The 12,814-nt window shown below is 52.7% G+C and overlaps 1 protein-coding gene across 1 annotated transcript in view; it reads left to right on the forward strand.

Annotated features, from left to right (window-relative positions):
* The first annotated feature begins 972 nt into the window (after positions 1-972).
* The window catches only part of LRRC47 (leucine rich repeat containing 47), a 218,038-nt gene continuing 206,196 nt past the window's right edge, over positions 973-12,814 (forward strand). The window contains exons 1-2 of the mRNA XM_086921740.1: positions 973-1,695; positions 3,855-4,325. Of these exons, the coding sequence (XP_086777866.1) occupies positions 1,126-1,695; positions 3,855-4,325 (1,041 nt within the window). The 5' untranslated portion in view covers positions 973-1,125. The remainder of the gene's footprint in view (positions 1,696-3,854; positions 4,326-12,814) is intronic.

A 12,814-nucleotide genomic window follows, 5' to 3' on the forward strand; every position in this document is an offset into this window, starting at 1 on the left:
CTCGGTTCCCTGTAGGCCGTGGTCGTGGCTCTCTTTTGGCGCGCTTCCTGTCGCAGTTCTAGGCAGTCTACTCACAGTGGATCCACTGTTCGCTCCTCTGCGCTCTTGTCCGCTCTGCCACGCTCCTCGTGGTGTTCGATTGGGGTGCCGTCACTGTGTGCAACCCTCTGTCCTTCTGGGCACTCTGCTCCGTGGTTCTGTCCTGTTCTCCAGGCACTGTCGTTTTTTTTCTGTATTTTGGGGGCTGGGGGCTGCTCATCCCACCCTCGTCGCCATTGTAGTGTTCCTTCTCTTCCCCCAATGAAACACGGGAGCCAGTGTTGCGGTTCGCTATTTATTTAATTAACTTAATCACGAGGAGCGTCGAGCTCGGGCCGGCTCTCGCGCCTCTGCCCTTGCTGCGCGCGCAGCCCAACATGGCCGCCCGCACGTCACGTACTTACGTGACGTGCAACACTAGAGCGCTCACTACAACAGGCAGTGATCCTTGATTTCCAAACACTAGTATATGTAGTAGACCTTTGTACTTACTACCATTCCTACGTGATTTTAGAGTTTATAGCAGTACATTTGCAATTTTTTCAGTTTGTGTCTCTTCCTTGAGTGACTTTACAACATGTACATTTGCAATTTGTTTTTGTTTGTTTCTCTTATGTAACTCATGTGATTCAAAGTCCTTATGTAACGCGACTGGTTCTTTTGTAAAGCTTCCTGACACCTTCGGGTAATGTTCGCGTTATATAAAATCGCATTAAATAAATATAAATAAATAAATAAACAAACATGGCCATCTACGCCAGATGAGATAGACCGACGAGGGTGATGCCTTCGGTTTGGATAGTTTGAGGTTACAGCCTACGTACGTTTCAACGCCTCGTCGGGGGTAAAGCGCTATATAAATGTAAATTCTGATATTTAAGGGTCTAACAAGTAGAAGGAAAAGCTAAATACTTTAGAATAGCTGCCTCCCGTGAACTGCTTCCGGGTTAAAGAAGCGCTGCATACGCTGTGAGAATGCATTGTGACAGGAAGCAGTAATGACAGCCGGAAGTAATTCGCTTGTAGTTTTTCCGAACCTGAAAGTAAAGACCCGGCCGGTGTTTCTTCGGACTAACGTGGCTCGCGATGGGGGATACTTGGCCAGAACTGGAGGCGGTGGCGCGGGAGAAGCGGCGAGAGCTGGTGCTGCAGGGCCCGCAGGCGGATGAACGCCTGGAGCAGGCCTCCGGTCGTCTTCCCCCGAGGTTGTTCACGCTGAAGTTGTTGAATTACCTGGAAGTGTCAGGCTGCCCTGCTCTGCGGGAGTTGCCGGTTGAGCTGGGTCAGCTGCAGGCTCTGACCAGTCTCATTCTGTGTCAGGACGGACTGACCGCCGTGCCCGGTGAGGCTTTGGCTCCGCTCGCTGCCCTGAAGGTGCTCGACCTGTCTGGCAACCATCTGACCGAACTACCCGAGCAGGTGTGCGGTTTTCCCGAGCTCAACACTCTGAACCTCAGCTGTAACCAGCTGAAAAGTCTGCCTGCAGGTCTAGGCCGCTGTCCCCGTTTGGCCGTGCTGAATATCTCCCGCAACCAGCTGTCCGCCTTCCCTCCTGGTTTCTTCAGCCAGGAACTGCCGCTTCTTGGGACCCTCAGCGCGTCGGAGAACCTGATCGAGGAACTGAGTGGGGACATCGGCCTCTTGCCATCCCTTAAGGTACCACAGCTGTCCATGAGGGGAAAAGGGATGAGGTCCACTTTGGACAGTGCCGGTCTCAGGCACCTACATGTCTAGTTTAGCTTAGATACAGGGGGTGATAGTAGAGTAGAAGCCAGTTGGCATGCGGCACGAACTGTCTGTAAGCGAAATGTTTCATGGAGTTCACAAGGTAGTGGCACGACTGGGCATCTGCATGTTAGACTTGTGGGAAGATGCGAATTTGCATTTTGTGAACTTTCTATAGTTATACACCTTGTAATTGAGCCTCTGCTTGTGGGGGTTTAGGTCCACAAGTTATTTCGAGGAAAAAAAGATGGGTAATATCCATTATGTTTCAGATTCACGAACGAAATGGTTTTAAAGGTAAATTGCAATAAAAGGACATATTGGCAATTTGCTTTGGAAAAAGCAACGCAGGTCGCAGATGGACAAAAAGCAGGATACATACACTATGATTCATTGATTGGTCAATGATATAGTGGATTAGGAATATGGAATGCGAGCGAGCTGGAATTTTATTAGAGTCTCGGGGAGAAGTCTTTTTATTTTTATCGCACAAAGGCTATTTTAGCTTGATTCTTTCATGGTTGTGTCAACGACATTTATAGTGGTGATAGCAACAGGAGAGTCGTTGAAAATACAGGCTGGTGGTGTCTAGAGTGACAAAACACGGTATTTCCGTTTTTGGGTAGATTTTGAGTGCAATGTAGTGTAGGCAGTAGTAGACTATGAATAGTAGCTTGAAGAGACATCTGAATTTTAAAGAAAACCGGTGTAACATGTCAGATTAAGTGATATGTTGAGCTTTCTTGACTATATGGCTGCTCCCTGCAGGGAAACTTCTATGTCCCTTTTATGATTGTGGTTGTCTCAGGGGATTTCGTTTAGCTTAGTCTGACTTACTGTTACATCAGTGAGTCTGGTGCTATTAAACCCCTGCATAACAGGTATGATCAGTATTGGTTACAAGTTACAGAGGAGCCGATCTCCAGTTGAGTTCAAGGGACTAAGACATATAAGAGCGTGTCTGTATGGTATTTACATAATGTCTACCTAGCCAATAGCAGGTGCCCATGTGAACAAACTGGTGTCAGTTAAAAGGGTAGGAGGAAAACCAGTGAAGGATATTGCTGGTGAATTTTATTTGTTACCCGAGTGCGTAGTAGGGTGGAATAGCCAACTGTGTGGAAGGCACCTAAGAGGCCCAATTATATCAGGAGGCAGTGGGTCAACTTCATTTATGGACAAGAGGGAATCAACTACGATGTGTAAGGTGGCAGTATCCATGCTGCAGTGCGATTCAAAGCCAGACTGCAGGAGATGGTTAGCATTGATGTGATCTTGGAGTTGAGTTTAGACTGCTTTTACAATAATCTTGTCAATTAATGGTAGGTGAGTGATCAGCCGGTAGTTGGCAATATTATCAGGGTCTAGTGTAAGTTTCTTTCGGGGTGGGAGGATCTGGCCTGTCTTGAGAGCTTCTGGAAAGATGCTGATAAGAGAAATGTTTGATGAAGGACGATGTTAAGATATCATCTTGATAAGACTAGATTTAAAGGAATTGAGTATGTCGGCCAGATCTGGGAGGGATGCGGCTTTGAAGGTTGACCATTGTAAGATTTTATGGAAAGAGTTGGATGCGAGAGATGAAGCAGACTTGGTATCATCAATATGTTGTCAAATCTTCTGTATCTTTTCAATAAAGAAGAGGTTGGTGGCTTTGCGCTTTTCTGTGGGGTGAGGAATAAGTTGGTCTGGCAGGCTGTTAATGCAGTGCTTTATTGTCTTGAGTGCCAGAAGGACACCACCACAAATTCTGTGAAAATTAGCAGTTTTAAAGTGTAATGTGCTTCTCATTTTGTTGTGTTTGCTTGAAGAAAGTTCTAGGCTCTGGGTGGTTAAGATCCACAGGAACTCAATCATTCACCGTTCCAGTTGGATCTTTCGAAATCCGTCCGTATTACACTTATAGTGTATGAACATCTTAGACTCTCAGTGTACCTATTTTCTTAATTACTTTTATGTTTTACTGATTTTGATACTTTAACACCCACCCACAAACTGTGTTACAATTAGACTTTGGAAATAGGTAGGAATCTTGACCATTTTGTTAATATCCATTTATTCTGACTATGCTCTTAAACATTTCTTAACAGAGTCTAGACCTTTCCAGCAACAAGCTGACTGAAATACCTGCTGAGCTTGCTGACTGTTCGAAGCTGAAAGAAATCAATTTTAAAGGCAACAAGCTCAAAGACAAACGCTTGGAGAAGATGGTCAATGGCTGCCAGCCCAAATCTGTGCTTGAGTACCTACGGGTTGGGGGGCGAGGTGGCGGAAAAGGAAAGAGTAAAGAGAATGGTGAGAAAGATGATGGAAGAGAAAAAGATAAGAAGAAGAAGAAAGACAAGAAGACCAAGAAAGAAGGTGCAGGAGGGGAAGATGAGGAGTTGGAAGAAGTAAACACAATGATGATCCAAGTTCTCCACATTTCTGAAAATGCAGCACCAGTCATTGTTAAAGTCACCCAAGCTGTGAAGGACGTGCGGCCATATATTGTATGCTGTGTAGTGAAAGGAATGAACTTGAAACCAGGAAATGCCCTGAAGAGATTTCTTACTGCTCAGGTAATTGCTATTTCTTGTCTATATGGTTTTTATATTTTAGGTGGGATGGAAATTAGTAGTTCAAGAAGAGCATGCTAAGACCGTTTGGCAAGTGAGCAGTAGTAATTATGAACATGGGGAAGGATAAGGACCAAGTAAGCTCTTTTGTTTATATTTAAACGTGTCTAGAACTGGATAGTTCACTGCAAACATTTCTATATATAGTAAGTGGTTCATAAGGAAGGAGAGATGTGATTTAACAATTGATTTCAGTGCACACTTGTGCAGGCAGTATACATCAGTAAACATTTGCAGAGTATTCAGAATAAGAGTGGAACTTTTATCAGTTAAATTTACTTAACCAAATAAATCCAGCATACTCATGATGCAGGCACGCTTGTGGTATTTTGGAGAACACTTTTTACAATTAAGACTGATATTCTGTGTTTCCTGGAAAAGTGGTACAGATTGAGTTGCTTGCACTGTCAACCTTGATGGTATCAAGTATGTTCAATACGCTCTGGTGGCTGTTGAGAATTGATAAATGGATACATTTGAGATTAAGCTTCTATGTGTGAAGGGCTTGTAAAGCACAAATATTACCCTAAAGAGGGCATCCTGCCGCTAAAAAGACGAAAGCACTATTGGCTCAAGATTACTGAACTAGCCATTGTTTCAACCCTTTGGGAAATTTTAAAAGATTACTCATATTTATTGGATGGGGGGGAGGGAATTCCGTTTTGAGGGCCAAAAACAAAAAGACTCTACCCACTTTCTGCATCTGTTTTATTTGAGGAACGCTATTTGTATATATTGGTGAACGATTGGGGAGGGGGCGTGGCTTGAGCGCCGAAGGGAATGGCGGCGTGAGCCCGGAGCTCCGCGCCTCTTCCCCCGCAAGAATCCTGTTACAGGGGCCGTAGAGCCCGTGTGTGCCCCGGCGCCGGATGATGGCCCGGCGGTGACCGCCTGGGCGAGATTTGGGCAGCCGGCGACTCCGCGGACCTGGGAACGACCGCCGATCGCGGCGGCCTCTGGAGCGGCTGAGGGACTGGCGCCGAGCAAGATGGCGGCCGCAGCGAAGCCCTAGAAAGCAGCGGATCGCCGAGAGTCGCACTGCCGGCGTGCAGGGTGAGGGCGCGATAGCTGGAGGTGTCGGGCCCCGCACGGAGAGGATTGTTCCTCGGCGACCGGCCGCGGCGAGCGGCGCCATCGGTGGAAAACGGAGTGGGCGTGGCCTCCTGGTGGCCCCGTACAGCAGTGATCCGGCGGACCGACCCGGATTCAGGCATCGGCCGGCCCAGTAAGTGAGCGAGGACCTCCTGGGGAGAAGGGGAACAGAGGGAGACGGCGAGCGCTGCAGCGCATTCTGGGCCCCCCCCTCCCCCCGCGGCAGAGACACACACGTCTTGTGGAGACGCTGGGAGATCCCACGGAGGCTGAAACGGGCGGTAAAAGGGCCCCTGACATCCGGCCTGCCACACCGCCTCGGTGACGAAGTGTACGCTACCCCACAGCACCCGGGGGCTGGTCACAGCGACAAACGCACATACTGGGACGCCCATCCCGGGGCGCAGTAGCCGTCCAACGAAGCCCCGAGGAGCACAGGGGCGGTCCACGACGCCGGAGCCAGTGGGCAGTCGGGGTGAACGAGAGCAGCGGGCCGACCACGATGGGAAAGCCGAAGACCAAGGCGGAGGAGGCGGCAGCACCAAACGCAGGGGAAGGGGGCCCTGCGGAACAGACAGACCTGCAGCGGCTGCAGGACCGAATACTGGACGCCATAACGGCCACCAGGGATGCACTCCACAACGACATAGCGCAGGTGGCGTCGGGGCTGGGCCTACTCCGGGCTGACCATGATAAACTGAAAGACAGAGTTAAGGAGGCTGAGGTGGTGATCGGGGACATGGCGCCGGCTCACAAGGCGATGGAGAGTAAGCTGACGGAGGCCTTGGACCGCATAAGCACCCTAGAGAGACGGGCGGAGGACGCCGAAAATAGAAACCGACGCAGCAACATTCGGGTCGTAGGTGTGCCGGAGACGGAGGGGACGGGAGACATGATTGCCTACATGGAGGAATGGCTGAAGACGGTGGTGGCGCCAGAAGGACTATCGCCATTTTTCACTCTGGAGCGGGCCCACAGAGTCCCCTCAGGACCACCCAAACCCGGACTTCCACCCAGACCGATCATAGCCAAGTTGCTACACCACAAGGACAGAGATCTGCTCCTGCGTAGGGCCCGTGAGGATGGCCCCTTCCAGATTGCAAACAGTAGAGTCACGCTATTTCCGGATTTCACCTTTGAAACGCAGAAACAGCGGGCCTCCTTCCTCACGATCAAGAGGGAATTGCGGACTGAGGGCATCCCCTACTCCTTGCTTTTCCCAACCAGACTACGAGTGGTAGTGGACGACAAGGCGATTTTCTTCACGACATCGGCGGACGCTTGGGACTGGTGGGAGACGTACAAGGCCGGGACTGACGGAGCCAGAGTGAGAGAGGAGCGGGAGAAGGAGCGGGAGCGCTCGCCCAAGCGGCTGCGGAAATCGAAAAGACTCTGGAAAAGGGGTCAGGGGCAGCTGGGCCCATCGGCCTCACAAACGGAGGCGGAAAGGAAGGCGGCGCTGTTGGAGGTGGGGAAGCTCGGCCGAGCGGAAGGTTCCGGGTCCAGAGGGGCCTCAGACTCGGACACTCATGTTTCGGCCTCTGGATCGGAATCGGACTTGTCGGGACTACATCGCATGGAGGGGCCGCTGGTGACACCGCAGACGGCGGATGAGGTCCTCAACATATGAACTACTGTCGATGCTGATCGGGTAATGATTGGGATGTACGGGAGAGGGGGTTGCTGCCCTCGCACACAGTGGGGGCCGGGGCACACGGCGGGACTCGGGGCAGATGATCCATGAGGAACTGGGGGGGGGAGGACGGAGATGGGCGGCGCGGCCTCCCTTTGGACAAGGCCGCACTCCGTAGGCCCTTAAGGCACCCACAGCTGCGGCTGTGTAGTTGAGACCTGGGTCATCAGGTACGGGAGTTTGGATGGGGACTGGTATTTCGATATTGGGGCCTGTTCTGGGGGAGGGGGGGGGCTCCACAGTTGGGGATTGTTGGTTTGTTTTTTTGACACTGTTGACCCTGGGTACGCCATTGACAGGGCTGTTGGGGAGTTTTGTTTTTTACACAGGGGGCACCATCACCGCCAGCGGGCTGGACCTGGGAGGAGGGTTTCGACCGGATCACTGGGATAATGGCTAATGCAAATGTTTTGACTTGTATGACCTGGAATGTCCGGGGCCTACACACTATGCAACGCAGACACAAAGTGCATGCCTACTTAGTACGGAGGGGAGTACACATCGCGCTGCTGCAGGAGACGCACCTCACACAACGGGAGGGGGAGGCCCTACAAAGGAGATGGCGGGGCCAGGTTTATCACACCAACTATTCGGCTTATGCGCGAGGGGTGCTCATATGGATTAGGGCAGGCACGCCTTTCCAACTCTCACGGCACTGGATTGACCAGGAAGGGAGATATGTGGTGGTGGAGGGGAAGCTCGAAGGTAGAGATATAGTGTTAGCTAGCATCTATGCCCCGAACACGGACCAATTAGCTTTCCTAGCTGCACTGTCGGGGACGCTTGCCCACCCCTTTGCGGGCCCGGTCCTGCTGGGGGGTGACTTTAACTCCATTGCCGACCCCCTGCTGGACAGATCTCACCCCCCCCTTCGTGACTCCCCGGTACACAGACTCTCTAAGGGAAGGAGGGACTGGCAGGAGAACTGGGGACTCGTAGACGTCTGGAGAGGGCAACACCCGACTGATCGGGATTACTCGTTTTTCTCAGGGCTCCATGACCTGCATGTCCGACTGGACGCCATACTTTGCTCCCGGGAGGTGCTACCGTGCGTCACCAGCTCAGAATACTTGACGAGGACAATCTCAGACCATAACCCGCTCTTGATCCGGCTGGCGTGGGTTATGGGGAAGCCCAGGGTTCCGCTCTGGAGACTGAGGCCTGAGACACTGGAGGACCCCCTCTTCGGGGAGGCCCTTGCGGAAGGCGTGACCTCGTATTTCGCGGAGAACGCAGGGACGGCAACTTCAAGGGCGATGGAGTGGGATGCCTTTAAAGTAGTAGTAAGGGGCATCTGCATTCGAGACTATGTGGGCGTACGGAAGGTACTGCTGGGTGATCTGGCGAAGGCGGACGCGGACCTGAGAGAGACGGAGAGGAAGAGGCCTGGAAGGCCGGAACTCCAGGACTCTCTATGCTCGGCCAAGGAGGCGGTAGCCGTTGAGGTGGAAAGGCTTCGAGCTTTTGACCACAAGCGGTACGTGCTACGCTCCCATGTAGAAGGCGATAAGGTGGGCACCCTCCTGGCGTGGCTATCGAATCCCTCCAGGAGATGCGCTCCCATACTCCAGCTGCGGGATGCGACGGGAATGGTACAACAGACTCAACTAGGCATAGTCAACGTGTTCCAGCAATACTATGAGGGCCTGTACAAGAGTGACCCGGGCGGCAGGGCAGAACTGGTGGGTCCCTTCCTGGCTGACCTGCCCCTAGGTCAGATAGAGGCGGAGCAGGCGAAGGACTTGGGGACGGACATTGACGCGGGCAAGATACGACTAGCGGTGAGGCGGATGGCGAGGAACAAATCGCCGGGGCTAGACGGACTCCCCATAGAGTTTTACGCCAAAAACCTGGACGTATTGGCCCCCCGTCTCCAGACTGTTTACAAGGAGGCAAAGGCAACGGGACGACTACCGCAATCGATGAGGGAGGCGTTGGTGGTCCCACTGCTGAAGCCCGGCAGGGAGAGCACTGACCCCACGTCATATAGGCCGCTATCTATGCTCACCGCAGATTATAAAATCCTGAGCTCCATTTTGGCGGCGAGACTCCTACCGCACATGGCGGGGTTGGTGCATGACGACCAAAACGGTTTTATACCGAACCGCAACACTACGGCTAATATCAGACGGCTCATCCGCATCATGGACGGGCTCACCGAGAGGACAGGGACGGAGCTGGTCCTGTCGGTTGATATTGAAAAGGCCTTTGACAGCCTCGAGTGGGACTACCTCTACGCTGTCATGGAGCGCTTCGGCCTGGGAGCTGGCTATATCCGCTGGACCAAGGTCCTTTACGCGGATGCGATTGCGAGAGTGAGGGTAGGTCCGGCGGTATCCCTTCGATACCCGGTGGAGCGGGGCACTCGACAGGGCTGCTCCCTATCACCGCTCCTTTTTGCGCTGGCCATTGAGCCGCTGGCGGCCGCGGCCCGAACGGGGCGGCACATCCACGGAGTGCGGACCCGTGACGGGCATCATTTCATTTCACTGTATGCTGACGATTTATTGCTATTCCTCCGCGACGGGGGTGAGGACCTGAGGAAGGCGGAAGCTCTACTTGAGAGATATCGGGCCTGCGGGTCAATTGGCCCAAGACAAGCTTGTTCCCGCTGCTGGAGGGCACTGCCCAGCCGCAGCACCAGTCGGAGGCGACCTGGAACCCTACCTGCATGAAATACCTGGGGGTTCACATCTACCATAAGCCGGAAGACTTACTCGAGGGCAACCTGGGACGGTGCGTGAGCGGACTGAAGGGCTGTATGTCCTTCTGGTCCACATTACCGCTATCAGTAGCGGGCCGGATTTCCCTACTAAAGATGGTAGCCCTGCCGAGATTACTGTACTATTTCCGGACGCTTCCAATCTGGATACCTGGTTCCTTTTTTAAGCTCCTCAAATCTCAGATCACATCGTTCATCTGGGGAGCGGGACGATGCAGAGTAGCGCTAGCCACGCTCTCTCGCCCGAAGGATGAGGGGGGGCTGGCGGTGCCGGACTTCGAGCTCTATTACCTAGCGGCCCAATTACAGATCTTCACGCAGGAGGTAGCGAGGGTATTCCGGGGCCCGGAGGGTGAAAATTTGCGGGGAACGCCCAGGCACGTCCTGGCGTACATAACCCTCCAGCAGCGGTTGGACAGTCGGGACTTATAGCTGGAACAGCGCACGTACCGACAATGCTGGAATCGGACCCAGAAGAGAGCGGGTTCCCAACGCCCTTACGCGCCTGAGATACCACTGGCCATGCTGACGGCACTACCACATGGCGGCGATTGGTCGAGCCTGCAGGAGTGGGAGGAAGCGGGAATTCAGGTGGTTGGGGACCTCTTTGAGGGTGGTACACTGCTCCCCTTCCGGGAGTTAACAGACCGCTTCGATATCCCGAGAGGAGGATTCCTGCTGCACGCAGCGGTGACCCGGGCGATGCATGCCCACTGGGGCACGGGGCTTGGGGAGCCCGAGACGGCAGCGGCGTGCCAATACACCATGATGGCGGCGGGCACGGTTAAGGCAGTTACATGCCTGTATAACCGAATGGCTAGGGAGAATATCCCTCCTCTCACATCCCTGAAAGCCAAATGGGAGGCGGACCTGCACAGGGACATTCCGGACACGACCTGGGCACAACTTGTCCGCAGAGCTCGTAACAGCACAAGGAACGCCAGGTTCCAGCTGATACACTACTATGTGTTGCATAGGGCGTACATGACACCAGGTAGAATACGGCGGTATTTTGGCGATGACACAGCAGCCTGTCCCCGGTGCCCGGAAGAGGGAGCTGAGTTAGTACACATGCTATGGGCGTGCCCGATCCTGCAGGACTTTTGGCAAGAAGTAGGGGAAGTACTGAATGAGGTGACGGAACGATCGCTAGAGTATGGACTGGCCGAATGCCTTTTGCACTGGTTCCCCCACACTCCCAAAAATAAGCTCACGAGTAAGTTTATCGACATGGGGCTGGTGATAGCGAAGAGAGAGATTACCAGGAATTGGAAAGCGCGGCTAGGGCCTACTCCACGGAGGTGGCGGCAGGAGTTTCTGAAATGGGCCTCGGCTGACAGCACGCATAGATACCAATTAGCGCGCAGGACCCCTAACCAGACAGCGGCTGACACCGCGACAGCATGGGAAGTAATGGTGCAGGCGCTCAGGGATAGCGAGGCTGACACACAGGAGGAAACTCCCGGAGGGGAGGGCACAGAGGGAGCGAGTTGAGGCCCCAGGAACAGCAGGAATACGGGGAGCATGAGGCTAGCATCCCAGGGTTAGTACTAACGTAGCCTTAGGCGGGTGATGGTGTGCGGGTAGGGGTGAGAGGGGGGGGGGTGTTTAGGGGCTAGCGCGGGGAAGGGGGAGTTGGGGTTCAGCGCGTAGTTTGTTAGGACAATAAAAGTAGACATACACTTAATCCGGACAATAATTACTCCTCTCTACGGAACGTCAGGCATGGAAGTGCAGATACTTTACCGCCGCCCAACCCCCGGGTTGTGGGCCGGAAGGCTGTGTAATGATTGATGAAACGTACTGTATATCTGCTGACATTTAGGTTGCTACTGCTATCCGTATATTAGCCTGTACAGGTATGTCTACAATAAAAATTATTTAAAAAAAAAAAATTGGTGAACGATTGGGCAGGTAGGTCTTAAGTTTTTCAGTTATAACTTCTGGGCCCATCTTATGGTAGGCTTTGTGGGCCATAGAGGCCACTTTATGGAGAATATTTTTTTGGTCGAGCCTAGCGCAGCGCGCGTGCATAGCTCTATGGGAGACTTCTTATGAACACTCCATACTTCTCTGTGTGGATCTGACCTCTCCCTCAAATTGGATTGGCCTTTGCGTGTGTCTTTCAATAATGAAAGCCCGCAAATGGCCAAAGGCGGGTGCATGTCCCATCTATTCTCCAAAGATTCACTGCCATAATGTTTTGCTCTCGGGAGCAAGCAGCGGCGTGCAGGGGGCAGCTGCATTCCTGTGCCCGCCCCCACCACTCCTCTTGGCTGCAAATTAAAACCAGCAGCACTGCGCTCTGTTTGCACCCCTTCCCACTTTTCTTTGTTTATTTTTAGCGCGGTCCGCTTTTACTTTGGGGACCGCGCTTACTGCAAGTGACATTTTAGCAATTGCAGAAAAAAACACCACAAATGTTAAAATTAGGCTAGTCAATTCTAAATGTCTTGTATATTCCGACAGAGTGAGCTATTTTTACAAATTAGGGCTCTAAGTCGCCTGATGCCTCACGCAGCGGAATGCTTGACTGAGCCGATTAGGCGCTGGGCTTGGGTTGAGATCGCAGGAATCTCCGGTGAGCTGTTCCCTCGTTATGAAGTGTTTTGTACGGTTGAACATTCTGTGCCAGGCCCCCGGCGGGGCTGGAGGGCTGCGCCGCTTCTCCAATTACTAAACAGAGTAAAAATGCAGTGACCGGAGCCTGTGCCAGCTATCTAGCCGTTTTCCCGCCACAAAGCTTCATTTAAATCCTCTTATTTTGGCTCTGGCGATCATTTTTACAGCGCTCCCTTTTTTAACTCTTTGACTGCTGGCGTCGGTCCGTGACTGGAAAGCAACGGTTCACTTGCCAAAAAAACACTTTTACGACGGGAGCGGCTCGGTTACGTGAAAGTGCCTGACTGTCATTGGCGATGAAGT

This window comes from Lissotriton vulgaris, chromosome 5 (genome assembly GCF_964263255.1).
Source record: "Lissotriton vulgaris chromosome 5, aLisVul1.2, whole genome shotgun sequence".
Lineage (NCBI taxonomy): Eukaryota > Metazoa > Chordata > Amphibia > Caudata > Salamandridae > Lissotriton > Lissotriton vulgaris.